A 27,410-nucleotide genomic window follows, 5' to 3' on the forward strand; every position below is an offset into this window, starting at 1 on the left:
GTGTTTTACTGACAGGATGTTGCCGGTACAAATCACATGGTCTCCACGAGACCAATTTTCAGTAATCTAATAGGCCAAATACCGACAGCTGATATTTAATTCCTGTGTTTGGGCATACACCTAATTTAGTTCCTGCGTTTGACTGACATCTAATTCACTTGGCGATTAGCTTCACTGATAGAGGAAACCAGGGTGCCAGGGGTAAACCACCAACCTTTGGTAACTTACTGACGAACTTTCAAATGTTGTATAGATATGCACGCTACATTGACACCTGCATGCAGGTGAACGAACGTTAGACTTGTCAACACGTGCGTCATTGATTGCTTATTGTCACCAGTGAATAGTGAGAGTGGAGGAACCTAGAAATTCCCTGTCCAAGGTGGGGATTGAACCCGAACCCAGCGATTGAGTGAGTGAGTGCTTGGGGTTTAATGTCGTACTCAACAATTTTTCAGTCATATGACGACGAAGGAATCATTTGGGGTACATGTACGTGAAATGTGCCTCCTTGTTGCAGGACGGATTTCCACCGCTCTTTTATTTAGTGCTGCTTCACTGAGACGACTTACCGAAGGCAAGTAAGCTGCCCCGCCCGAGCCATTATACTGATACGGGTCAACTAGTCGATGCACTATCACCTTCATGCTGAACGCCAAGCGAGGAAGTTACAACTTCCTCTTTTAAAGTCTTAGGTGTAACTCGATCAAGGATTGATCCTGGATCTACCGGTCCCGAAGCGGAGGCTCTACCAACTGTGCTATCCGGGTCTGTCCCAGCGATTGAAAGGCGAGATTCTTAACCATTCTGCCACAATCCACTCAACAAAAGCAGTACGATCTATAGTTGCAATATGTATCTATTTAGCCATTACCTTTGTCTTTGCTGTCTGGTGTAATAATTTTCATTTACTTGATTGGTGTTCAACGCCGAACTGAAGAATATTTTATATATGTGACTACAATGGCGGTCAGGATATAGCCAGAGGAACCCAAGTACTTGGTGTAAATCATCAAACTGTACCAATTAAGAACACAGCTAACATCAAGAAAGATAGAGAGATTGATTTCGTTCTCCCAATGACATCAACTGACAGCAGAGAGTGAAGTGAAGAAAACTGATTTTCAGCCTGAGTAAGCTGACATACCAGAGGTAACCTGGAGTTGACAGAGAAGACCTATCCTGGAGTTGACAGAGAAAACCTGCCCTGGAGTTGACAGACAGGGCCTACCCTGCAGTTAACAGAGAAGACCTGCAGTTAACAGAGAAGACCTACCCTGGAGTTGACACAGAAGACCTACCCTGGAGTTGACACAGAAGACCTACCCTGGAGTTGACACAGAAGACCTACTCTGAAGCCGACAGAGCAGATCTACCCAGGAGTTGACAGAGAAGACCTACCCTGGAGTTGACAGAGAAGACCTACCCTAGAGTTGACAGAAAAAGCCAATCCTGGACTTGATGGAGAAGACCTATCCTTAACATAAAAGACCTACGCTGCAGCTGAGAGAAGATTTACCATGGAGTTGATACAGGACCCCCTTCCTGGAGCTGACAGAAAAGACCTTTCTTGGACTTGACAGAGAAGACCTACCCTCGAGCCCACAGAAAAGAATGCTTGGCGTTCAGCATGAAGGGGGATAGTGCAACGACTGGTTGACCCGTATCAGTATAATGGCTTGGGCGGGGAGGCTTACTTGCCTTCGGTAAGTCGTCTCAGTGAAGCAAGCACTAAATAAAAGAGCGGTGGAAATCCGTCCTGCAACAAGGAGGGCACATTACACGTACATGCATCCTAATGATTCCTTCGTCGTCATATGACTGAAAAATTGTTGAGTATGACATTAAACCCCAAGCACTCACTCGCACTCATAAATTCCGCCACAACAGACATGGTGACGAAAATACTACTCTGCACTTCTGTCCTATATCACGCAGTGGTAAAGAATCGCTTATAAATTCCTGCATGCCCCACAATGGATTAGCACTTTGCCCAAGGCCAACCTGTGAACAAAATTTCACGCAAATCCCTGCATAACTCAAACTGTAATTTCTCAGGACAAACTGGCAAAAAACATACAAGAAATATTGAACTATACTTCTGACTTGATTTTTCGCCATAGCCACTCTTCTCTGTCTTTCATACAGGCTTAAAAATCAGGCAAGTCAACACAAGCTGCTTTAGTTCAAATACAAAATTTATCTGTACATTTACACATATATATACAAATACATAGGCATCTCATAATGGAGCAGTTATGGTACCTGTCTCACAGATTCTTTTTCTGTTGGAAATGACTAGCTGCCAAATCAACTAAACATGCACTGGAAGAGTTAGAATAATGATGTTAGATTTTAATCACATGTTTTACTATGAGTTCAATGTTGTTTTGGTCCCAGTTTAATATTTTGTTGTTAATCACAGACAAGATTCACTTATTCAATAAATAATGTACACTTTGTACATGAAGATTTTACTACTGTTGCAAATAAACAAACATGTACAGGTATGACGAGCTGGGCTAAAAACACACATGCCTATATCCAGGGCTCCACCATCATCTGCACGACAGCCATCTTTATTTCAGCAACAAAAGATGTTTTTTTTAAATCCACGGTGAGTATCCTATTAAAAATCCGTCTCTCTGAATTCATAAAAAGTCTGACAATTGTCTATGGATTCATCTCCAGTTGCAGGACTTTGGTAGGAGGAATTTCCAGCTCAGCATTGACCTGCACAAAATAAAACAATATTTAAACTTGAAGGTTTTTATATGTAGACAGATTTAACAGATGTTTTCATTATAACAGGAGGACATTATAACAAGGGACACAATTCAAGCATTAGTATGTCACAACGCTATTATTAAAGATGTAGTGATAGTAGATTTTATTACTATCGCCATATTGTCTCCAGCCTCAACATTACTGGAGTTGACAGAGACGACCTATCCTGGAGTTGACAGAAGACCTTCCTTGAAGTTGACATACAAGAAGTTCCCTGGAAGTGACAGAGAAAACCTACCCTGAAGCTGACATACCAGAGGTAACCTGGAGTTGACAGAGAAGACCTATTCTAGAGTTGACAGAGAAAACCTGCCCTGGAGTTGACAGACAGGGCCTACCCTGCAGTTAACAGAGAAGACCTACCCTGGAGTTGACACAGAAGACCTACCCTGGAGATGACACAGAAGACCTACTCTGGAGCCGACAGAGCAGACCTACTCTGGAGCCGACAGAGAAGACCTACCCTGGAGTTGACAGAGAAGACCTACCCTGGAGTTGACAGAAAAAGCCAATCCTGGACTTGACGGAGAAGACCTATCCTTAACATAAAAGACCTACGCTGCAGCTGAGTGAAGATTTACCATGGAGTTGATACAGGACCCCTACCTGGAGCTGACAGAAAAGACCTTTCTTGGACTTGACAGAGAAGACCTACCCTGGGAGCTGGCACAGAAGGCATAGAGTTGACACAGAAGGCCTACCCTAGAGTTGACAGAAAAGACCTACTCTGCAGTTGACAGAGAAGATCTTCCCTGGAGCTGACAGAAAAGGTCTACTCTGGAGTGACAGAGAAGGTGACACCCTGGAGTTGACAAAGAAGGTCTACCCTGGAGTTGACGGAGAAGACCTACCCTGGAGCTGACAGAGGACCTACCCCGGAGCTGACGGAGAAAACCTCCCCTGGAGTTGACACAGAAGCTCCAGGGGACCCTAGAGTTGACAAATAGGACCTACCCTGAAGCTGACACAGAAGGCCTACCCTGGAGTGACACAGAAGGCCTACCCTGGAGATGACACAGAAGGCCTACCCTGGAGATGACACAGAAGGCCTACCCTAGAGTTGACAGAGGCCTACCCTAGAGTTGACAGGAGAGGGCCTATCTTGGAGTTGACAGAGAATGCCTATCTTGGAGTTGATAGAGAAGACCTACAATGGAGTTGACAGAGAACACCTACCCCAGAGTTGATAGAGAAGGCCTACCCTAGAGTTGACAGAGAACACCTACCCTGGAGTTGACACAGAAGGCTGGGGCACACAGAGAATACATACCTTGGAGTTGACAGAGAAGACCTACCTTGGAATTGACACAGAAGACCTACCCTGGAGTTGACACAGAAGGCTGGAGCACACAGAGAATACATACCTTGGAGATGACAGACAAAGACCTACCCTGGAGTTGACACAGAAGGCCTATAGTTGACACAGAAGATCCACCCTGGAGTTGACACAGAAGGCTGGAGCACACAGACACTACATACCTTGGAGTTGACAGAGAAGACCTACCTTGGAGTTGACAGAGAAGACCTACCTTGGAGTTGACAGAGAAGACCTACCCTGGAGCTGACACAGAAGACCTACCCTGGAGTTGACAGAGAAGACCTACCCTGGAGTTGACAGAGAAGGCTGGAGCACACAGAGAATACATACCTTGGAGTTGACATACTGATGAAGGAGCATCCGGAGCTCAGCGTTCTGTTGACGGAGAGCATCTGTCTCTGTGATTAGGGTGGAGCGGCTGGAGAGGATCTCACTGAAACCACAAAGTAAATAAAACATAAATAAAACACACTCCCAACATGGCACACCCTTCACGCGTCATTCTGAAAAGCATATTTAACTTTAATAATTTAAAAATATAAGCAGTCACTGAAATGGGCCAATGCAAGTTGCTAGAATTCTTAGAGAAACATGCATATAATACTAAAATGAAGCATTGCGTGGGGCCCCGCAGGGGAATACACTCAATCCAGATGAGCAACTAGCACAAACCTAATGCTCGTTACAGGATGCTTACCTGTATTTCTCAAAGGCCTCCAACAGTGCGTTCCACACCTGTTCCTTCCTCTTGTTAAGCAGCTGCGCGTACGAAGCCCAGTACTGGGAGTCTCCAGAACTATCCCGTGCCTCCAGGGCCGTGATTTTAAATTGAGACTTGTGACCTTTCTCTCTGTGGAAATAAAAATAACATGAAACAAGGGCCTTTAACACAGAGCACTGATTTTAATGATGCAAGAAAGTGGGCCTCTGACATGGAGCACTGGTGTTAATAAGGCAAGAAAGTGGGCCTTGGACATGGAGCACTGATGTTAATATGACGCAAGAAAGTGGGCTTTTGACATGGAGCACGGATGTTAATAAGGCAAGAAAGTGGGCCTTCGACATGGAGCACTGATGTTAATATGACGCAAGAAAGTGGGCTTTTGACATGGAGCACTGTTGTTAATAAGGCCAGAATGTGGGCCTTCGACATGGAGCACTGTTGTCAACATGAGGCAATGCACTGAGTATGGTAAGAGTGGTCATACGTCATGCTCAAATGATATCACCAAACTCATTATATAAAACTCAAAACTTCAAAAATTAATTAGACCATATAAGTAGTGGTACACATGAAAACGAACATGTCAATTGTCTTACCTACTGCAACTAGTCTACATTTTCGCCTGTTTATTCAAGCATATTCTGAGGGCATTAGGAGGTATACACTGATAAAATTATACTTTTTGTGAAGCCCTGAAACTGACCAACCTAACCAATGTAGTTTTCTCTCCAATGAAAGTTGCTGTTTCATGTGCGGAAAAGGTTAAGGAATTAGGGCAATTCTCTTAAGATATCTTAACGCCTCCTTAGGGAACGCCACACCCAGAGATGTGCAAATCAAGACCACAACATTACATTCCCAAGAGGACATAAATAATAAGAATAGTAATTCTGGGCATAATTTTCACTGGTCACTCCACTAAAGCCTCTACTCTCTTCTTTGTGTTACAAGCTGTGTGACTTACCTGATAGGTTTTCTGTTGTCCTCCACAAACATGCGAAGGGCTTTGATGACCTCGTTGGGGTGGATAAGGCTGATGTCCTCTGGACTTCCCCCCACTGTGGACTCTGTCTTAGCCTCCCCCTCACGGCCCGTCAGCCTCAGGATCTCAGCGTCCGCATCCTCAACCTACCACAACATAAGCAACACCAATTTCACAACTTCTGCCCAGAATTTATGTATTTATTTGATTGTTAGTTTTATGAGTGGAGCCATTGACATGAACACCACACCGGTGGAAGACAGCAAGGTAGTCTTCAAAGAACGTTTATGGACTGTGCTAACTGCCAGGCAGGCGTTGTCAACCACTTACATTCACCAAGGCCCTCACAACCATTGAGGAAGTCTACAATTCTCCTGACCAATCAAACCACTTATAAAATCTGTCAAACTTGAAAAAATGAAATGTTAATCAGTTTATCAACAAGTGTGTTCGAAATTTCACCGTTATAACTTAGAGTGTGAGAAATCCTACTCACAAAAAAAACAATGAAACACAGAAATTGGTTCTTAAAGAAAAAAAATTTGTAAAACCTGGTAAAAATAGAGGGAAAAAAATCAAGAAATTGTGTCCCAAATTTTTTAATAATCAGACCTTTGCCATGGTGACAAAAGTGTCTGTACCAAATTCTCATTTTGAAAGATTTGACAGATCTAGCTTGCTGACAAGAACCCCAACACACAACCCCAATGACAAGACTGGTTCAAATCAAGACTGGATGTCCTCAATGACAAGACAGGTCCGTCCAAATCAAGATTGGACGTCCCAATGACAAGACATGTTCAAATCAAGATTGGACGTCCTCAATGACAAGACAGGTCCATCCAAATCAAGATTGGATGTCCCAATGACGACATGTTCAAATCAAGACTGGACATCCCAATTACGACATGTTCAAATTAAGACTGGACGTCCCCAATGACAAGACATGTCCAAATCAAGACCGGATGTCCTCAATGACAAAACAAGTCCAAATCAATATTGGACATTCCTAACTGCAAGGCAGGTCCAAATCAAGATTGGATATCTCCAATGACAAAACAGGTCCAAATCTAGACTGCATGTCCCAAATGACAAGACAGGTCCAAATCTAGACTGGACCTTCCCAATGACAAGACAGGTCCAAATCTAGACTGGACGTCCCCAATGACAAAACAGGTCCAAATCTAAACTGGACGTCCCCAATGACAAAACAGGTCCAAATCTAGACTGGACGTCCCCAATGACAAAACAGGTCCAAATCTAGACTGCATGTCCCAAATGACAAGACAGGTCCAAATCTAGACTGGACCTTCCCAATGACAAGACAGGTCCAAATCTAGACTGGACGTCCCCAATGACAAAACAGGTCCAAATCTAAACTGGACGTCCCCAATGACAAAACAGGTCCAAATCTAGACTGGACGTCCCCAATGACAAGACAGGTCCAAATCTAGACTGGACATCCCCAATGACAAGACAGGTCCAAATCTAGACTGGATGTCCTCAATGACAAAACAGGTCCAAATCTAGACTGTACGTCACCAGTGACAAAACAGGTCCAAATGCAGACTGGATGTCCCCAATGACAAAACAGGTCCAAATCTACACTGGATGTCCCCAGTGACAAAACAGGTCCAAATCTAGACTGGACGTCCCCAATGACAAAACAGGTCCAAATCTAGACTGGACGTCCCCAATGACAACTTCAAGAGTCACAAGTGGATGTGGCATAAGAACGTTTCACAATTGACTTCTAAGGCTCACCTCTGTAGCATCAGGACTCTGTGCCAAAGTCTTCTCGTCACCCTCATCTTTCTGTGCACACACACGTGTTTGATAGGGAAGAGAAGCAAACACACTGATTCATAAGCAAGCAAGTTTAAGAGACAGGAAAGCAGAGTTCACACAAGGCAAAATCATGATTTTCAATGTCAATTTAATTCAAAATGTTGGGATTCATTATCTGAAAATCTGTAAATCTCTCTTTAAAGTATGATTTCACCTTGCGTGAATTTCACGCCAAGAACGCAAGATAATCAAGCATTTGCACAGCCAGTCACTCTTCTGCGAGGTAGACAGTTTAGAGGAAAAATAATTCTTTCATTGTAAACTGTTTGAAGCAAGTAAGCGTGTAGTCAAGCAAAATCAAAATTATTACATATCATAAGAAATGTTTCAACATGAGTACAATCAAGACTGGACGTCCCCCATGACAAGACAGGTCCGAATCAAGATTGGACGTCCCCAATGACAAGACAAGTCCGAATCAAGACTGGACGTCCCCCATGTCAAGACAGGTCCGAATCAAGATTGGACGTCCCCAATGACAAGACAAGTCCGAATCAAGACTGGATTGTTACACTGTTGTTACATGTAATTTCTGGTCAGGACCCTCCAAAAATCAAAACCGATATTAAAGTTTGAATATTTTAAAAACAAAGCTGGACTAGCTACTTAGCTGTTCAGTATCTACATGTATGCAAGTGTGCACGCAGGAAACTTGGTGCACATACCATTAGAAACAGTGTGAAAACGCACCGCTTGAGAAACAGGAATGTACTAAAACACCTGGCATAGTGCTTATAAATGAAAGTATTGGGCTAATATATATGGTAGAGAAAACAGAAATTCCCTACTACTGGGGTTATCTCCCCTTACCTTTTCTTCATCCTCCCTCTGTCTGACTTTCATGAAGTATGTTGACAGTTTGTGAACATCTTCTTCTGTGTCCACTCCTAAAGCCTACAACCATTCGAATCAAAAATAAATATTTTTACATGTTCATTTTATTCTCTACACACTCTATTTTTATTTCACCTGATACATTAAGAACTTTGGCATCTATGATCAACGCATTCATAAATTTCTCAGCAAATGGTGAAGGATATCTTAAGGATTAGCTATGACCAGCGTAAGAAGTACAGTGTCCAGTATAAGTGAATTCTTTCCCTTGTAAAGAGCTACTCCAGTTCGAAAAGAAACTAGGCTAAATTCTTTTAAGTTACCCTACTTCATTAACCTTTTCTTAAATGAAAGAGCAATTTTCAGAGTAATTTATGCACATTTTAAATTTGATTTTCGAGAGAAAACTACATTGGTTGGGTTGGCCAATTTCTGGGCTCCACAAAAAGTACAATTTTATCAGTCTACACAGAATAATGCCTTCAGAATATGCTTGAATAAACACCTTGCAAACACGCAAACAGATTGACGAATTACAGCACATGAAGGTAACACTTCAGAACGCAGGTTGCACGGATCACGGGAAGAAATGATTTACGATAAGTAACACTATTTCACGCCTATAACTGGAGTGTCCTCAAAAATAAATCCCCGGGTAGTCTGAACAATTTGCCAGATGTGACACGATGATATTCCTTCCGTCACATATGGAAGCATATCAAGATAAGCAATTCTGCTGGAATGATATCACAAGCAATTGCAGGTACAAGGTCATTTCTGGCTACATACGAGTGAGGGGTGACATTGTGTGATTGTCATCATGTAACAACTGTAAATCCTCAACCTTTCAAACCACTAAAACACTTTTTCATTTTAAACCACTAAAATGCTTTTTCATTAGAAATTATGCGTACAATTATGAAAATGACGCTAACAATAATTTGTTTGTGTCATTAAAGAATGATGCAAGCTTCATAAAATTGTGCAAATTATTTCTCTACATCCCACAGTTCTCTCAGAACGTTTCAAAATATTTGTTGCAGAGGCGGTTAAAAAGGTTCAAGAATTAGGGTTGATGCTAAAAGTGGAAAGGACAGCCAATTTTGTTTTGCTGATGACACAATTTAGACTTGCTAAGAGGTTTTTGTAAGCTGAAAGTCTGCAATAAATTAAATGTGTATCATTTAACCTTTCTTCTGACACGGGCGTAGCTCATTCAACCCACTCAAACTCACTCACACTGAATATGGCATCCACTTTCATCAGCGATCTCTCGTCTTGCTCCAGCGGGGCCAGCAGAGTCTTCAGCTTTGTCTCCACCAAGAAGCCCTGAACAACAAACAAATATGGTAAAAAAAATCGGCTGAAAATATTTTTAAAAAACCCCAAAACCTGATGAACTTCATTTGTTTACTTTCTTCCACTTAAACAGTGAATTACAATATTCGGTGGGCCAGAAATCGAAATTATTCAAAATGATCAAAACTTAAGATTTTGATATTTCACACACATCATGTACATATAATCATGATGGCTATTTGACAAACTTCCAGGAAAGTTTCAGCATCATAAAGTGTGTTTTTAAACAGTGTTAAAATATAAAATCAAATTTTATGTGTCAAGGATATGGAACATTTGAAGTTTTAAATTCACTGCTGTTTCAATACTACCCTAAATGACCTAAAATTTCCTAAACAAAAGTGCATTTTTAGAGGCAAATAAATGTCACAAAATATTATATTTGGGGCTGAAACTGGAAACAATTTTCCAGTAGAATATCATCCCATGTTCCAAGCAAAGCTCAAAAAATCTTTCTAATATCAATAGATCTCGCAGAATCAGTAAAAATGTGCAAGTTAGTCATGGACGAAATTTATGGTATTTCCCTTCTGGTGCTGAAACTTTTATGAACAGGTGTCTAATATCCTTTCAATAATGTGTGTGAAATGTCAGTCAGGCATAGGTGGAATTTCATTGATTTTATTTATTTGATTGGTGTTTTACGCCATACTCAAGAATATTTCAGTTATACGATCGCGGCCAGCATTATGGTGGGAGTGAACCGGACAGAGCCCGGGGGAAACCCACGACCATCCACAGGTTACTGCGAGACCTTTCAATGTAGGCGTAATTTTGAAACATTCTCAATAATTGTGATAACCCACATGAGAGGGTTATCACATTTCTCTGGCCCACCTGCTACAAACACAAGGTGTACATACCGACTCATCACAGAGCAACTCCAGGATCATCTTGATGGTAGAAGCTGAAATCTTGGACATGATTGTACTTTTCTGCTGCTCCATCCCCTCACTCTCAGGGTAACCTTCAGATTCCGCATCGCCACGGTCACCAGTCACGCCTACCTGGCTCCCACCTGTCAATCAAAAAGCCACTGCTCTATAAACATGGCCCAAGAACAGATTCCACAAAGCAATTTTTCACTGATGTCAAAATTTTGAAATTCAATATATTAGGCTTAGCCTTCAGCTCAAAAAAAATCAAAATGCAACAATTTAGTCTTCACTTAACCCTTCATACGTGTAGTAAAAAGTGCTAAAGCCAAATTTCAAAGCCTAGATTAATTTTTAATATACTTTTGAAGAAGAGCCTGCAAAGACTTTATAAACAAGTTACATGGCAGAAAACAGAATAAGTGAACTTTACATGAGAGCAGTTATTACACAGAAACCAGAGAAGTGTTTCAGAAACATCAGAACAAACCCAAGTTAGTATGTATCCCCTTGCTGCAGCACGATATAATAAAGAAATCAGCAAATAATACCTTTCCGGCTGTACACGGGAAGGTCAGGCAGCAACCTGCGGATGGTTACAGGTTTCCTCTCAGCCCTGCCTGGCTTCCTCCCACCATAATGCTGGCCGACGTCGTATAAGTGAAATATTCTTGAGTATGGCATAAAATACCAATCAAATAAATAAATAAACAAATAATACAAAACTTCCTTTTGGTCTGATTTGTCTGATTCAAAGATGGTATATGTCACTGTAGGCGTCCATACCTGTACCTGACTGTGATAACACCTCCTGAAGCACCTGTGAAGCAGACACACCCTTCTCCAGACTTGCATCACGGTTCAGTGGGCCCTCGTTCTCCATGAATTTACTGTGGACGCACAACAGTACCACATGTATCTCTATGCAAAAATTGTTTCACTAAATTAGCCAGCAGTTTTTCTATCGTAGATACACAATAGTACCAGGTTCAGCTTTAATCAACTGTTTAGCCAGATTAACCGCAGAGGTTTACAATGCTTTATGAACATATGGGAACATGCTTTTGTTTATTTCATCCAAAACTCTGATATGTCATGCCCGAGGCAGGCTCACACCAAAGACTGAGAAGTTAGAGCAAGGAAACAGGACTGGTTTGCCAGGTGTCAGTATAATGTGACTGGGTGGAGTCTCATGTCTGGTGTCTTCAGTATGACACTGCAGTAGCGGTAGCACTTTGGCAGCTTGGACTCTCCCTGTCACAAGAAGACACAGCATATGTACACACACCTAATGACTCCTCAACATCAGAAGACGTTCCACCCCATGCATGCATGCATGCATCCATACATTCATACATACATCCATTCATTCATCCATCCATCCATCCATCCATCCATACACACACACACACACACATCCATCCATGCATCCATCCACCCACCCACCATACATCCATCCATACATAAATACATACATCCATACATACATACATACATACATACCGATGGTGGATAAAGATGTCTTAGAGTTAATTGGTCACTCTTGGTACAATAATCTTAACCAAGTTCAAATCCCAGTTAAGGAACAACGCTATACGTCAACACTTATTTAAATCTCATGATCCTGGGACAACACGATTTATTTATTTATTTGATTTGTGCTTTACGCCGTACTCAAGAATATTTCACTTATATGCCGGTGGCAGGCATTATGGTGGGAGGAAACTGGCACAGACTGGAGGAAACCCACGACCATGCGAAGGTTGCTGCGGGCCTTCCCATGCATGACTGCAGAGAAAGCCCGAATGAGCTGGACTTGAACTCACAGCGACCTCACTGGCGAGAGGCACTGCACTGGTACTCTAACCACTCAGTCATGGCAGCATCAGGAATGAGGGAGAAATCCTGTACTTACATGTCAGGGGTTTGGTAGTTCAACCCCAGCTGCTGTTCATGGATCACCCTATCAGCCTCAATCACCCCGTGTCCCAGCTCCTTCAGCTCCTCTTCATTCATACACCATATGTCATGGAATTTCTTAGCGTCGGCAGCCATGAAATGTCTGCAAGGCAAAACAGATTTATATCCAGTTAGTACTTGTGCTGTACTAGAGTGTTAAGCTTGGCAGATGCATGATCACCCTTCCCTTCATAGCCTTCAGTCTACATCTGCTTCTGCCTTGATCTAGGGATGCGTTCCATTTGTCAATCTGACTGCCACTATGGCTGATTCAGTGGCCACCGGAGGACACAGTGTGATGTCCCAATGTTCCAGAAGTGGCATCAAGCCGCGTGAGTTACCACATTACAATACATGCCACCAACAACTCCACTGAAGCCAGACTCGGTAGCAGCAGTGGCAACTATCTCCTTCCGTGGCCAACGGAGAGCGAACGAAACAAACCTTTCAGGACCAAGAGATGGCTAATTAACATATTCCTGACTGGCCAATGGAGAGATTTGTACTATATCGTTAGCCATAGCAGACTGTAAAACTGCTGAGACAATGCCTTAAATCTAAGGAACAAAACAGACCATAGTATACCAGCTGTCAATCAAAATGGACAATCCAAATCAATAATCACATGGCCAATTCCGAAAAATGACAAAAGAAATAAGAAAGTATATAAAGTATGGAAAGAAAAGCAGTTAACACTTTTCAATGATGTTAGAAAGACTTAAGGTATGCACTTGGCGAACGAGTGAAATCAGTATTCACACTGAGTATCATGCTAGTACAATGTAGGTATCTCAGAGTTGTGCTCTGATTACAACCGTTATATCCAATATGGCAATCTAATTCAAACACGATGAGTATATAGCACCAGCTAGCCCAGTTAAGCACCATAATAAGATCAAAAAACATCTTTTCATGATGAGTTGTGAGCACTGATGATGTGCTTAGATCTCTTTGCCCCAGAATTTCTAAGACTTATCAAACAGTACTGGTTTGAATATGTTAAGGATTAAGGACAGGGTCGGATTCCCCAAACCTTATCTGACTTAAGTCCAAATTTTAAATTCCATCACAGACTATGCTCACTTTTGGGTTCTGTAAGTTGAAAGTTTGATAAATTTATCTTAAGATGACATTTATAAGGTGGTCAAAATGGTAATTTCTTGGTCTTAAGAATAAGCTCTAAAACTTCAAATTTTGACTTTAGTCAGGAAAGGCTTTGTGGAATTGGGCCTCAGGTGAGTACCCCCAATGCACAATAACTCTGTGCCATCATCAGGTGTAACAACAGGAACTGAGAGACCTACGGCCTTTCAGAATCTTAATCCACAAAGATTTGATTGATTTGATTGATTGGTGATCTCATATCATGGTCATCTATATGTTATATATAATACATACACATGTAAATAACCTTTTGTTTATTTATTTATTTATTTGATTGGTGTTTTACGCCGTACTCAAGAATATTTCACTTATACGATGGCGGCCAGCATCATGGTGGGTAGAAACCGCGCACAGCCCGGGGGAAACCCACAACCATCCACAGGTTGCTGGAAGACCTTCCCACTTACAGCCGGAGAGGAAGCCAGCATGAGCTGGACTTGAACTCACAGCGACTGCATTGGTGAGAGGCAGGTCATTAAGTTGCGCTAACATGCTAACCGACTGAGCCACGGAGGCCCCCTTAATCCACAAAGACAAACAAAAAGCCCTTACTTTGACTTTTTCTGCAGTTCCTCAAACTGTTTGCGGATTCTCTTGTAATCCTCCGTAAGGCTTTGGTTCTCATCCCTGTAAATGTAAACACACAAAACACAGGTCATTTACCAAACATGCCAGAGGGAAAAGGAAACATTAAAACCAAGTAATTAAAGGATACATGGGATATTTGGTTTTTATTTCTTAATACGCAGTTTAGGATGTTTCATATCATATAAAGATATAAAATTTTGGTTTTAAAAATGGATTTAAACTACAACTTTCCTATGGCCCCAGTGGTCAGTTTGGAAATTAAGTAGCCTAGGCAAAACAACTCTTGTGGGGAGATGAGACTGAATAGGGGATACAAAACTAGCCCAAATGGCCAGCTTGAAAATTAAGTAGTCTTGACAAAACAAGTCTTGTGGTGCGATGAGTGCTCATGAAGGGTACAAAGCCAGTCCCAGTGGTCAGTTTGGAAATTAAGTAGCCTAGGCAAAACAACTCTTGTGGGGAGATGAGACTGAATAGGGGATACAAAACTAGCCCAAATGGCCAGCTTGAAAATTAAGTAGTCTTGACAAAACAAGTCTTGTGGTGCGATGAGCCCTCATGAAGAGTACAAAGCCAGTCCCAGTGGTCAGTTTGGAAATTAAGTAGCCTAGGCAAAACAACTCTTGTGACAACCCTTGTGGGGAGATGAGACTGAATAGGGGATACAAAACTAGCCCAAATAGCCCGCTTGAAAATTAAGTAGTCTTGACAAAACAACTCATGTGGGGAGATGTGCCCACATTGGGAGTACAAAGCTAACCCCATTGGTCAGTTTGGAAATTAAGTAGTCTTGACAAAACAACTCATGTGGGGAGATGTGCCCACATTGGGAGTACAAAGCTAACCCCAGTGGTCAGCTTGAAAATTAAGTAGTCTTGACAAAACAACTCTTGTGTGGAGGTGAGCCCGCATGAAAAGTTCAAAGCCCCAATGGTCAGTTTGGAAATTAAGTACCCTTGACAAAACAACTCTTGTGAAAAATGAGGCAAGCACCAAAAGACCATTGAAAACTGAAACATTCACATTTTCAGTTCACTGAAAATTTTTAAAAAATTAATGGCAAGGATATTTCTGACATAGTTTTCAATTGTCTTTCTCCTGATACTAACTTCAGTTTTACGTGGTCTTTTTCTTCTAAAGATCTCCTCCAGTTCAGTGAAAAAACTTGAACTGGATTTTGTAGAATTAGGTGACACAAGCCTTAAGGGATAAAAGTGATACTTAAGGGGTAAAAGTGACACCTAAGGGATAAAAGTGACACTTAAGGGATAAAAGTGACACTTAAGGGGTAAAAGTGACACTTAAGGGGTAAAAGTGACACTTAAGGGAAAAAAGTGACACTTAAGGGGTAAAGTGACACTTAAGGGATAAAAGTGACACTTAAGGTATAAAAGTGACACTTAAGGGGTAAAAGTGACACTTAAGGGATAAAAGTGACACTTAAGGGGTAAAAGTGACACTTAAGGGATAAAAGTGACACTCTGGTACAGAAAGATTTACAACTTGGAACACCATTTAATCCGAATCACTCAAATATCTGCAAAAAAAAAAAAAAATTTGCTTTCCACAGTTTTAATGATGATGATATGAAAATATTCCGCATGTGATGTGAAAATATTTCAGATGTGATTCTTAAACCTTTTCACATGTTTGCAAAGTGTTTATTTAAGCATATTCTGAAGACACTCTTCTTTGAGACTTCTAAAATTATACTTCTTGTGAAGCCCTGAAGTTGTGAAGCTGGCCTATCCAACCAATGTAGTTTTGTCTCCAAAATCAAATTAAAAATGTGCATCAATTGCCCTGTAAGTTGCTTTTTCTGATGCTAAAAGGTTGAGGTATTGGGGTTGAGAAAATATACAGGCAACTGGGAATCAATGAATGATTTTGGCGTAACGCCATATCGGCAATATTTCAGTCAAATCATGGCAAGCAACTGGATGTTCTACGTAAGTAAGTGCTTCATAATAACAGGCATAATACTACACAGCCTGGATTAGTAAATATCAGGCCTTTTCCAAAATTCCGTTACGCTATTCTGTGAGGATGGACAAAAAGGCTGATTATACAATTTACTACAATTATGTCTTTTTTCTTTTTTTTAAATTTGTACTTTTTAATAAGCCTTGAAGACGTTTAGAATATAAACCAGTGATTCAGAATTACATCAGTATGACCGACACATATTTGCTGGGTATGCTTTTGTTACTTGTTAGCCACATACCTATACTGTTGCTATTTGTTAGCCACATACCTGTACTGTTGTTACTTGTTAGCCACATACCTGTACTGTTGTTACTTGTTAGCCACATACCTGTACTGTTGCTATTTGTTAGCCACATACCTGTACTGTTGTTACTTGTTAGCCAAATACCTGTACTGTTGCTATTTGTTAGCCACATACCTGTACTGTTTCTCCTGCTTGGCAAGCCTTATTTTTAAGCCATTTAGGACATCTTGTAACCTGTCAAAAGAAAGATGTAAAGAAATCAATATATTTTTGTAATTATTTATTTATTTATTTGATTGGTGTTTTACGCTGTACTCAAGAATATTTCATTTATACGACGGCAGACAGCATTATGGTGGGAGAAAACTGGGCACAGCCCGGGGGAAACCCACGACCATCTGCATCCACTTACGACCGGAGAGGATGCCAGCATGAGCTGGACTTGTTTGTAATTATGACATTTGTGTTTAATATTGTAGTCAAGAAAGTTTCACCGTTAAGATAGCAGTCAAGGTTTATAGGCACAAGAAATTGGGAGTGTCCAGCGCAAAAACCACACAGAGACACCAAACAAACACAAACATTAGAGGCATCACATATTACAATCTGTTGTATTTTTATGTGGGTTGGTTTTCATGAGTCATTCAAATAGTCAGACACTCACATCTGCAAGAGAATCCTGTAACAGTATTAGAGTGGAAAATAACTCCAAAGATGCAGACTAAAGCGGGATGGCTCAAGCTAAGAACTGCAGCAAAATGTTTCCTCATCTTACCAAAGAGTGTATATTAAGCTCTGTGTGTGAATATTAAATAAATGACAGGCAGTCTGGTGACGACTAACTTTTGGGCAGGGAGACATAATAAATAAATGACAAGCAGTCTGCTGACGGCTAACTTTTGGGCAGGGAGACATAATAAATAAATGACAGCAATCTGGTGACAACTAACTTTTGGGCAGGGAGACATAATAAATAAATATATTAAATCAACTAGCAAAATGGAAAATAACAAGACAACATTTTCAGTTCCTACTTTTTTATGCTTTCTTCTTCTTTATTTTTTGGTCCTACCCATCTGGACTGTTAACCTTTATGAAAATACAGCAGGTGTACCTTGTAATCTTTCTTTTTTGCTGGGATTTTGTGATTGTGTTTTCATCATCTCTTTTCTTGAGCACCTGGAAATTGTACTCCAGCTTCTCCTGGTTCAGCTGATACGTTGCTCTCATCTGTTGTAACTGCTGCTCTAAGATCTGCTCAAAACAAAAATATTTTTAAAATTTTTCAACCTTTCAGAGCACAGGTAACAGCTTTAGATGTGATTTGCAATCCTTTAGCTTCATAAACTTAACTCATAAACAGTACTAGGTATACCGAGTATCGAAATTCTTCTCAAATAGGTTGTAAGAAATATGTCAACAAGCTGCAGAATAATGAAAATATGTTTTGTGCAACTGTCATCATACTTGTTCAAGTCGGTTGAAATACTGATTTTTGCAGAGGGAATTGGCTGTTTGACCCAATATCTGAACACCTGTTTGCATTGTGCTGACATATCGTCTTTTTGGCTTTAGGGTTTCTCTGGTAGGTATCAATTTTATTTATTTGATTGGTGTTTTATGCGGTATGGGGAACACCTGGCCATCCACAAGTTGCTGACAGACCTTCCTATGTATGATCAGAGAGGAAACCAGCATGAGCTAGACTTGAACTCATAGCGTCCCGCATTGGAGAGAGACTCTTGGGTCATCGCGCCGTGCTGGCACCCCTAACATCTCGGCCATGGAGGACCTTCTTTGGATACTAGGATGATACTTACCTGAAAATATGAGTTTCCGCACCAAAAGTAATTATCTTAAGACCCTTATTTAAACACTTTAAAATACATCTTTACAAAACAGTAAATGTGAACATGCTTTTTGCTACACCCTGCTTGAATACCCCATATCTGCACTCGTAGAAAAAAACAACCCACCTGTACATCAGTTTCCAGTCGTATCTTCACCATGTTGTACTCCTCAGAGTCTTGGATGCGCAGCAGCTGCAGCTGGTTCTCGTACTCTTCCACGCGTTTCTCGCGTGTCTTCAGAAACTCCACCTCCTTCTCACGCCTTAACACCATCCTCTCCTCCCACTTTTTCCTGTGCATCTCCAGCAACTCGCTCCTTTCTGTCACAAACGCTTTCTGTGTGCATGAAAAGTATTTAGTGAGTGAGTGAGTGAGTGCTTGGGGTTTAACGTCGTTCTCAACAATTTTTCAGTCATATGACGACGAAGGAATCATTAGGGTGCATGCACGTGTAATGTGCCTCCTTGTTGCGGGACGGATTTCCACCGCACTTTTATTTAGTGCTGCTTCACTGATACGACTTACCGAAGGCAAGTAAGCTGCCCCGAGCCATTATACTGATACGGGTCAACCAGTCGTTGCACTATCCCCTTCATGCTGAACGCCAAGCGAGGAAGTTACAACTTCCTCTTTTAAAGTCTTAGGTGTGACTCGATCCAGTCTTGATCCTGGATCTACCGGAAGCAGACGCTCTACCAACTGTGCTATCCGGGCCGGTAAAAGTATTTAGTAGCCATTACAGAAAATGGATAATCATAAGTTCTCCCTAAGGTGACACCAATTTTGTTTTGTGTTTGACAGGCCAGCCGACACCAAACAGTCAGAAAAAAAATAAAAATAAACCTGTAAATCCACCTTTTGTCAGATCTGTTTTTATGAATAGGCTGTTTTCATGTGAACATGTCTTCAACAGGAAAAAATTTTCCACGATGGTCTACATTTTCGACAAATTAGATGCTTTTCAAGATGAAACAAAATCAAAAGGTGGATTTTCAGTTTTATTTTTATTCCATTTTTTAGTGTCTGCTCACTTGTTAGATAAAATAAACTTGGTATTGCCTAAAGCAGAGCTGTCAGCTTGTTATCTCCCCCTATTTCACACTTATTCAGATCTTCTCTGTATGCTTGTTTTTATTTTTTTTCGGTTAACCCTGGACGTACCACTGGGGATTTATTTTCCGTTGGCCACGAATTTACAACTCACCCTTACATTGACCAAGTGGCCTGGGTTACAGGGTACATTGTAGATAAGCTACTTTGGGAACATTATTGTATCAATCTCTGTGTATCTATATATGTGTGTACAACGTTCCAATATCACAGTTATACCGAAACACTAACATTTGTCATGATGTACAATATTTTCAGAAGGAGGATGGACTGCATCAGTATGGACTGAACATAATATTCATGTAGGGTTAGATCTAGAACAGCATGCTATATCTAAACCTGGAATGCCTTCAAGTAATCAAATTTACTCTTTCTGATACCTCCTAATAAAGTTGATATTTTGTTACGAATATACGAAGTGACACACGAGAAATAGACACTGTTTTTCATAATGTGACATACATATATATAATACTTTGAATGTAATACGGAGAAATTAACTTCTTTGTTATGCGGACCCTCAAAATATCCCAGAAGCTTCTGTAAAGTATTTTATCTCAGAATTTAAACATATAAATGCCAAAATCTGCCTTTCTGAGGACATGTAATTAAAATATGTTCTGTCGTATCTTCCTGGTCACACCAGTCACAGGTTGGGAACTCATTAACTGTCACTCTGAACAGATACTTATTACATGGATAAATAGTCCAAAATCTTGTATTGCATTGATTTCACTTTGTTGTTCACACCAATTTCATGAGATAAAAGCCAAATTTTCTTATCTGGAGAAATGAAGATTGGCTGGGGCAGATTTAACAGCTGTTTCTACAAAAATACGATCTAAAAGAAATTTACACATTAATTTAGTTGCTATTTTATCACTATCCATTCTAATGTCTCCGATGTACGTCATATCAAAATAAAGTTTGGCCTTTTACCGACAACAATAGGGTGATTTGAGACATTTTTCAAAATATCAGTTTTCAGAGTTTTTCAAACTTATAGCTGTTGTATGTTACTGGGATAACCATATTTTGCTAACCAAACAAATTCAATGGTTAAAAGTGACAGTTTCATCAAACAAATCTTGAATATACACAATCCCAGCTTCTCTCCAGAGTGCCTTATAACTAGATTTCCCTCCCTTCAAAATGAGTTTATTGTTCCAAACAATTTGACCCTAAAATGGAACAACCTCTGGCTGTATTTCTTTCCAAAACTTAAGGACACTACAGTAAAAACGCTTAAGGATTTTGCTCAGTTTTTTGATATGATAATTACAAAGTAGTCGGAAACTTAACCCACCTAGCCCATTGAATAGGTGAGTTGGAATCAGTTCCCATAAACTTTCTGCATCACTAAAATACCTTCTTAGCCAGACAAGCTTTGGTGCTTTATTCATTCATACAAAGACCGAAGACTTGATCTCTCTCAAACGTATCCTTAGACATCACACTTCTTTTAACTTTTTAATTTCTTTATATCTGGATCTAAATTTTCTTTACACAGTTTTTCCAGATCTCTGAAAATTGTAATGCCTAGAAACGTTGTTGAGTCTGTCACCTATATGTTCTCTGTATGCTATACTCAGCGATACGTCAACTAGCGTAGTTATCTCCCTTACCTCACACTGGTTCAGCTCTTCTCGGTAGGCTTTACTCAGGTTCTTGATCTGCTCTTCCATCCTCTCTATCATCAAGTCCACGTCCTCAGCCTGTTTCTTCAGATCCTTAACATACTGGTCATCCTTTGCTTTTAGTTCCTGGGTGGGGGAGCACATGCAAACACAGTGTTATTACTACAGTCTATAGTCAAATGTTAAAAAAAGAGTACATTTAGAGGCAAATAAATGCCATAAAATAATACCTTAGATGCTAAAACTTCCATTTCTTCAAGTAATAGGATATCATCTGACACATATCTCAGAAACAAACCTCAAAACAATTTTCCAAGATCAACAGAACTGTTGATAAGGATTAGGCAAATGGGTAACTTTACCAGAGGCTAAATTTTAAGTTTTTTTTTTCATTTTAGAGCTTAAGGTATATACTTATAACTGCCAAAAGATCTCCAATAAACTTCATATAAGTCCACCCAAATGGGCTTATACACAATCATTTATCTGTACGTCCACCTAAATGGGCTTATGCACGGTCATTTATCTGTACGTCCACCTAAATGTGCTTATACACAGTCATTTATCTGTAAGTCCACCTAAATGTGCTTATACACTGTCATTTATCTGTACGTCCACCTAAATGGGCTTATACACGGTCATTTATCTGTACGTCCACCTAAATGTGCTTATACAAGGTCATTTATCTGTAAGTCCACCTAAGTGGACTTATACGCCATCATTTATCTGTAGATATTACCCACACCATTCGGCATCAAACCTCTCAAAATTAGAAATGGCTTATTTCTACCTGAACGAGCTAATTTAGTGTCATGACTTGTACTTCCTAAAAACATGGTTAAATGGTCAGAATTACTTCCTTACGTTGTCAGGAAAAATGCAACATATTACAGTCACTGTTGCGAATTTGGGAGGGTAACACGGAAACAAAAGTTTTCTGTCCTTACTGATTTTCCCTAGTGTGGCGTCATGCAAGAACGCTTCATGTCACCCAACCCTGACATATAGCCACAAATGACATTGTACTCTTCAATGCGCTTAAAGTCATTCCATCATAACAACCTCACTCGACGTCATATCTGTCCGATTCCTCATCAGATAAGGAATATTATTATTCATATCAGTTTAATATTTCTGCCTGGCCTCTCTTAGGACTCAAGAACAATGTACTTACTGTTTGAAAGTCAGATATTAGTTTGTTCTTTTCGTCAATCATTGCATCACATGAACTCTTCTGTTGTCGAAGCATCTAAATAAACAGAGACGGGTCAATTGGAGTAAATCTGAGTTCAATGAACAGAAGAACAAGTAGTATTCTAGAAAAAGATTGTAGTAGTTAAAAAGGCAATATGACCAAAAATCACTAATACAAAATCCTAAAACTTATTTTTTAATTTATTTGATTGGTGTTTTATGCCGTACTCAAGAATATTTCACTTATATGACAGCGGCCAGCATTATGATGGGCGGAAACCCACGACCATCCACAGGTTTGGACAGACCTTCTCACTTATGGACAGAGAGGAAGCTAGCATGAGCTGGACTTGAACTCACAGCGACCACATTGGTGAGAGTTACATGTTTTCACACATTTGACTGGTGATTTACTACATACTGTACTCAAGAAGTTTCACTTACAAATTTTCAAGAGGAAACCCGAGTTAACCACAATTCAATTTGCCAAGTACTTCAAAAACCCTCCTATTTAAAGTTACAGGTTAAGTATATTCATCTTCTTATTTCCACTCCACATTCCAGAGAGCAGCTGCCACTTTCACAAAATTTTGTAAGTCTTCCTCAGTTCTTTTGTGAAACACGTTGTCTAGATTACAGTGCCATAAGGTGATGTCATTTGTGAGAAAAATTACGGAAAATTTAACTGACCAAGTTTTTGAAAGAGGGTCTTGTTGATTGTGATAATGTCAATACACATTTTCCTATTAGTTAAATTGAACGTTAACAACAACAACAAATTGTATGTGTGGTCTTAATATTTACCTCATGTAAATGTTGAGGAATATCTTTCTGCAAGGCAGATTCCCATTTCTTTGTGATCTGTAAAAAAAAGAAAAAATAGTTATCAGTATATAATTTTCCTGTACGAGGTGTAATAACACTAATAAAAGATGAAGATTTATTTATTTATTTGATAGGTGTTTTACGCCGAACTCAAGAATATTTCACTTATACAACGGCGACCAGCATTATGGTGGAAGGAAACTGGGCAGAACCCAGGAGAAACCCACGACCATCCACAGGTTGTTGGAAGAACGACGAGGAAGCCAGAATGAGCTGGACTTGAACTCACAGCGACAGCATTGGTGGTCATTACACTGCACTAGCGCGCTAACCAACTGAGCCATGGAGGACCAAAAAAAAAAAGATCAAGAAGAAACTTAAACATGTATACTTAACATATCCATCCATTAAGAGAACAGAACAAGCACATTTGTACGAAAATTGAAAGATTCAAATGAGCCCCTACAATTTACCTATGGAGAACATTACTGTACATACCTGTATCTGCACATGTATATATACAAATGATATACTATATATACAGTAGTCTGCAAATACAGATCCAGATTTCATATTTACCTCTTCAAACCTTTCACTCCCGGTTTTGGCTTCTTGTTCTAGTTTTTCCTTTCTATACAAAAAATAAACCAAAACAAAACGTTCTTAAATGTCAAATGTAAATATCAGTTAACTGTAACATGAGTGTCTCGCAATTAGGTCTCACACAGAGAGTCATCTGTTTTCCCTATACGTGCTTTATGGACAAACAGACACCAAAAAGATCCCAAAATGGAATAAAAGTAAAACTTAAAATTCACCATTCATTTCATCTGATGGTGACCAAAACAGTACAGGCCTAGAAATACCTCCATCCAACATACAAGGCAGAGGGGTAACAATATGACATCATTTATTGTCGTTTAATGCCATACACAGGACTTCTTTTTACTTTTACGATGGTGGTCAGTTTCATGGGTGGAGGAAACCAGAGTTGCTCGGGTAAACCATAGTTATGCCAAACTTCCCGGTAGGTGATTCGCAGATGTGCACACCATACTGGTGGAACATCGCACCATACTGGTGAAACATGCACACCATACTGGTGGAACACGCACACCATACTGGTGGAACATTCACACTGGTGGAACACACACACCACACTGGTGGAACATGCACACCATACTGGTGGAACATGCACACCATACTGTGGAATACAAGTTGATCTACATGCAACGGAATGTTTAATTCATCCAATCAGTTACCCATTACAATGTGACAAAAGGAACGCGATTAGATTTAAACACAACTATGTACAAAACGAATCTGTCATACTTCTCCCTTAGAACAATTTGCCCTCGAGAATAGAGTAAACCACTCACTCTTTTTAAATCACATCTCTTTTTAAATCCAGGCTTAAATTACATCTCACTGAACAGTTTAATTAAGGCACACTTTTGGTTTGCTCGTATAGGTTAAATGACAAATATGAAGAAAAAAAGTAAAATAAAATTCACACATAAATGTCCATCAAGTTTCTTACATCTTTTATGATTCCTTTTTGTGTTAATTTGTTTTGTTGCCACGTATCTTTATATATGACACAGTAATATTATCACCACATGCAAATATTCCCTTATACTCTGTCAGTCTGTTATTGTTCTACTTTCTGCCATAGGATAGAACACGCTCCTATGAGCTTTATTCTCGCTAAGTGTATTCCACTCATACATCTTTTTTATTTTTGTAAAGATTTATGGTTGATAAATGGAATATCTAAACAGCTCTACAAGTGCCTCTGGCTGCTTACTGTCACCCAGAGCACAATGAATAGTGTGGGGTTACACATGGGCACCAACCTCTGGCGTTTTGACTCCTCTTCTTCACCTCTGCGGATCTGTTCCCGAGCATCTCCAGCGACCCTGATGTTTGTGACCAGCTCCATTCCATCATCTCTAAGCTTGGTCAACCTCAGTCGACTGTCTTCCATTTGTTTCCCGCTCTTACTTGTCTCTTCCTTCACCTCTTTCTGATCATCAGGGTTGACACCCATAGCAGCACTGCAACCATGTAAAATGTTATATATCACTCATTTTTTTTTTTCAAAAGTGAAAAATAAAATAGCTTAATGGTGACGCCAATTCATGTACAGTTAAATGAAGGGCTATTAAGATGGCACTGGATACTGCTTTTTTCTGAAGAAATGTGGATTTGTAGACATATACTTGGTCGCCAAAACTCTTCTATTACATCTTGCAGCCATGTGGTTTTGTCAGCAAACAAAAGCATATTTCATCTGGTCTTTAATGTGGATGTCAGTAATTTTAAAAATGTTTCACTTTGCTGACTTGTTGACACTGATGCTGATTTTTCTGTCCCAAATTGATTTCTTATTTATTTCAATTAGTTAGATTTGTACCTGTGCATACATATAAGACCAATCAGCATTCCTGGGGTTTTGTCAGTTCACACAGATTTAGGCGAGACAGGGTGAGGGCTTTCATCGTAGCTCTGATATTGAATATTGTTTTGAATACATCTAAATGAACTCTCATGACTACTGAAATGTGTAATGGTCTTATTGGCAGCATTGTGATGACAGTCATCAGAAGATTGTTTCAAAGAAATTAATTTCTACTGATTTTGGGGGCAGAAGCCACACAAAAAAAAGCATGCTGAAAATTTTCATTCTTTTGTTCTTCAAACAGTATTGCCAGAGTTTCACCATATACGGATCTTGATGACTAGCAAATTCCAAGAACCTTGGTAACTCGGTTAATAAAAAAAAATGACAGCTGAAACCGTGAAAGTAAGTTCATTTTGGAAAATTTTTAATATTTGATATATGTTTGATTTGAAATGAACGACTTCTTGCCTTAACGTGTGTTACAATAAGTCACACTTCTACAGAAGTTTGTCCACTGTTTAAGCACTCGACCTGTGGACAAAGTATAGTGCAAACCTCCCAAAATGGCATTATAGCATTAACAACAACAACACATAGTAATATGCAACTACCGTCTTTGAGCTTCTATTCGTCGCGCTATTCTAATACGACGAGCCGCGATTCTTTCTTCTGGGTCATTGGAATCCACAGAAGGGCCAACTTCTTCTTCTTCGCCGCTTGAACTCATCCTTAGTTGATCTCTGACTCTCCGTTGTGTAACCCTTACGCTTCAACTTTGCAGATTTTCCTTATTTATGGTTGCTATGCGGCTGGTATGTATTTGGTCACGTGACCTCGAGATCGGAGTGTCTGGTATGAACGTACGAATTGGTAAAAGTGCAAAAACTTCCTATTATAAAATTTAAATCAGATGTCACTGAAATTATTTATTTTTAGTTAAATTAATTGCACGCGAAAGTGAAATAAAATTTTCCCACAGTTCTCACTTCACTTCCTTTTTTACCCTTCAGACATGGTGGTTGGTATCACATTTTTGGAGTATGGAAATAAATGTTGAAATCGTCCGTCATCTGCCCTAAATATAAACCGTCTTATACCGCATCCTTGTTCGTCTGTTTAGGAAACTTTTTCTGAGTGTTTTGGGAAGTATATCGTAGATCGACAAACCCGGAAAATGTTAAATTTCACGTTTTATTCCAAGCTACCCTCCCATGTTGTAGTTGTCAACATGCTTTGACTGTACTCGGGCTGAGGTCAGAATGTGATGTCTTCCGTGCATAGCGTACGTTGTTTACAAAAATGTCGACGAATCTAGGTTAGGTCTCTGTATTTTGGAAAGAATCGGGTAAAACGGAGTAACTAAACAACACAATGAGACACATAATAGTTCCACGGAAGTCGAAGATCTTTACTGTGCTATGTGTACATGTATGCAGGAACATGGTTATGTGTGCGAGCATTAATACCCTGCACTTCTCCTGTGCTGTCCTTAACATACTGATGTCCGCTGTATGGTGCAGCTTTATCTGAGATTGCGCTGACGTGCTGTTTGGCAAAGATTTTGTTCACCCAAGGATAGCCCCAAACCAGCGTCAGAACACTCGTGTCAAAACCGGTTGCAGTTAACATAGCAATTTGTTGTGGCATTGGAGGAAAAACTTACCCATTAGGCCTAAGTACATCTCACAGGTCCTGGAGTTTGTGGACACTCCTGTTTTTTAG

The 27,410-nt window shown here is 40.0% G+C and overlaps 1 protein-coding gene across 3 annotated transcripts; it reads right to left on the minus strand.

Moving 5' to 3' along the window:
* Positions 1 to 2,498: 2,498 nt before the first annotated feature.
* Positions 2,499 to 26,480, minus strand: LOC135463799 (dynein regulatory complex protein 1-like). Of its 3 annotated transcripts, none has more exons than XM_064741239.1 (20): positions 26,300 to 26,480; positions 25,141 to 25,341; positions 23,864 to 23,915; positions 23,264 to 23,320; positions 22,440 to 22,514; positions 21,254 to 21,391; positions 18,645 to 18,854; positions 17,783 to 17,922; positions 16,843 to 16,902; positions 14,403 to 14,477; positions 12,643 to 12,789; positions 11,514 to 11,617; positions 10,716 to 10,870; positions 9,733 to 9,822; positions 8,470 to 8,553; positions 7,576 to 7,626; positions 5,794 to 5,957; positions 4,803 to 4,955; positions 4,436 to 4,538; positions 2,499 to 2,733 (listed from the first exon to the last, which is right to left on the minus strand). In XM_064741239.1, the coding sequence occupies exons 1-20, from the start codon at positions 26,413 to 26,415 to the stop codon at positions 2,674 to 2,676; spliced, it is 2,235 nt and encodes a 744-aa protein (XP_064597309.1). In that variant the 5' UTR covers positions 26,416 to 26,480; the 3' UTR covers positions 2,499 to 2,673. The 3 variants fall into 3 exon arrangements, with proteins under 3 accessions (XP_064597309.1, XP_064597311.1, XP_064597310.1); XM_064741240.1 differs by lacking the exon at positions 2,499 to 2,733 and adding an exon at positions 4,198 to 4,312 and having other exon boundaries at positions 4,388 to 4,538; XM_064741241.1 differs by lacking the exon at positions 7,576 to 7,626.
* Between the last annotated feature and the right edge of the window lie 930 nt (positions 26,481 to 27,410).

This window comes from Liolophura sinensis, chromosome 3 (genome assembly GCF_032854445.1).
Source record: "Liolophura sinensis isolate JHLJ2023 chromosome 3, CUHK_Ljap_v2, whole genome shotgun sequence".
Taxonomy (NCBI): Eukaryota; Metazoa; Mollusca; class Polyplacophora; order Chitonida; family Chitonidae; genus Liolophura; species Liolophura sinensis.

Excerpts from the sequence above, each read along its gene's own strand:
- LOC135463799 (XM_064741239.1), bottom strand. The coding sequence starts at position 26,415 with ATGAGTTCAAGCGGCGAAGAAGAAGAAGTTGGCCCTTCTGTGGATTCC. Across the intron at positions 10,871-11,513 it reads GTTATCACAGTCAGGTACAG|GTGGGAGCCAGGTAGGCGTG; the intron begins GTATGGACGCCT and ends TTTGATTGACAG. Across the intron at positions 4,539-4,802 it reads GAGGCCTTTGAGAAATACAG|TGAGATCCTCTCCAGCCGCT; the intron begins GTAAGCATCCTG and ends TTGTGGTTTCAG.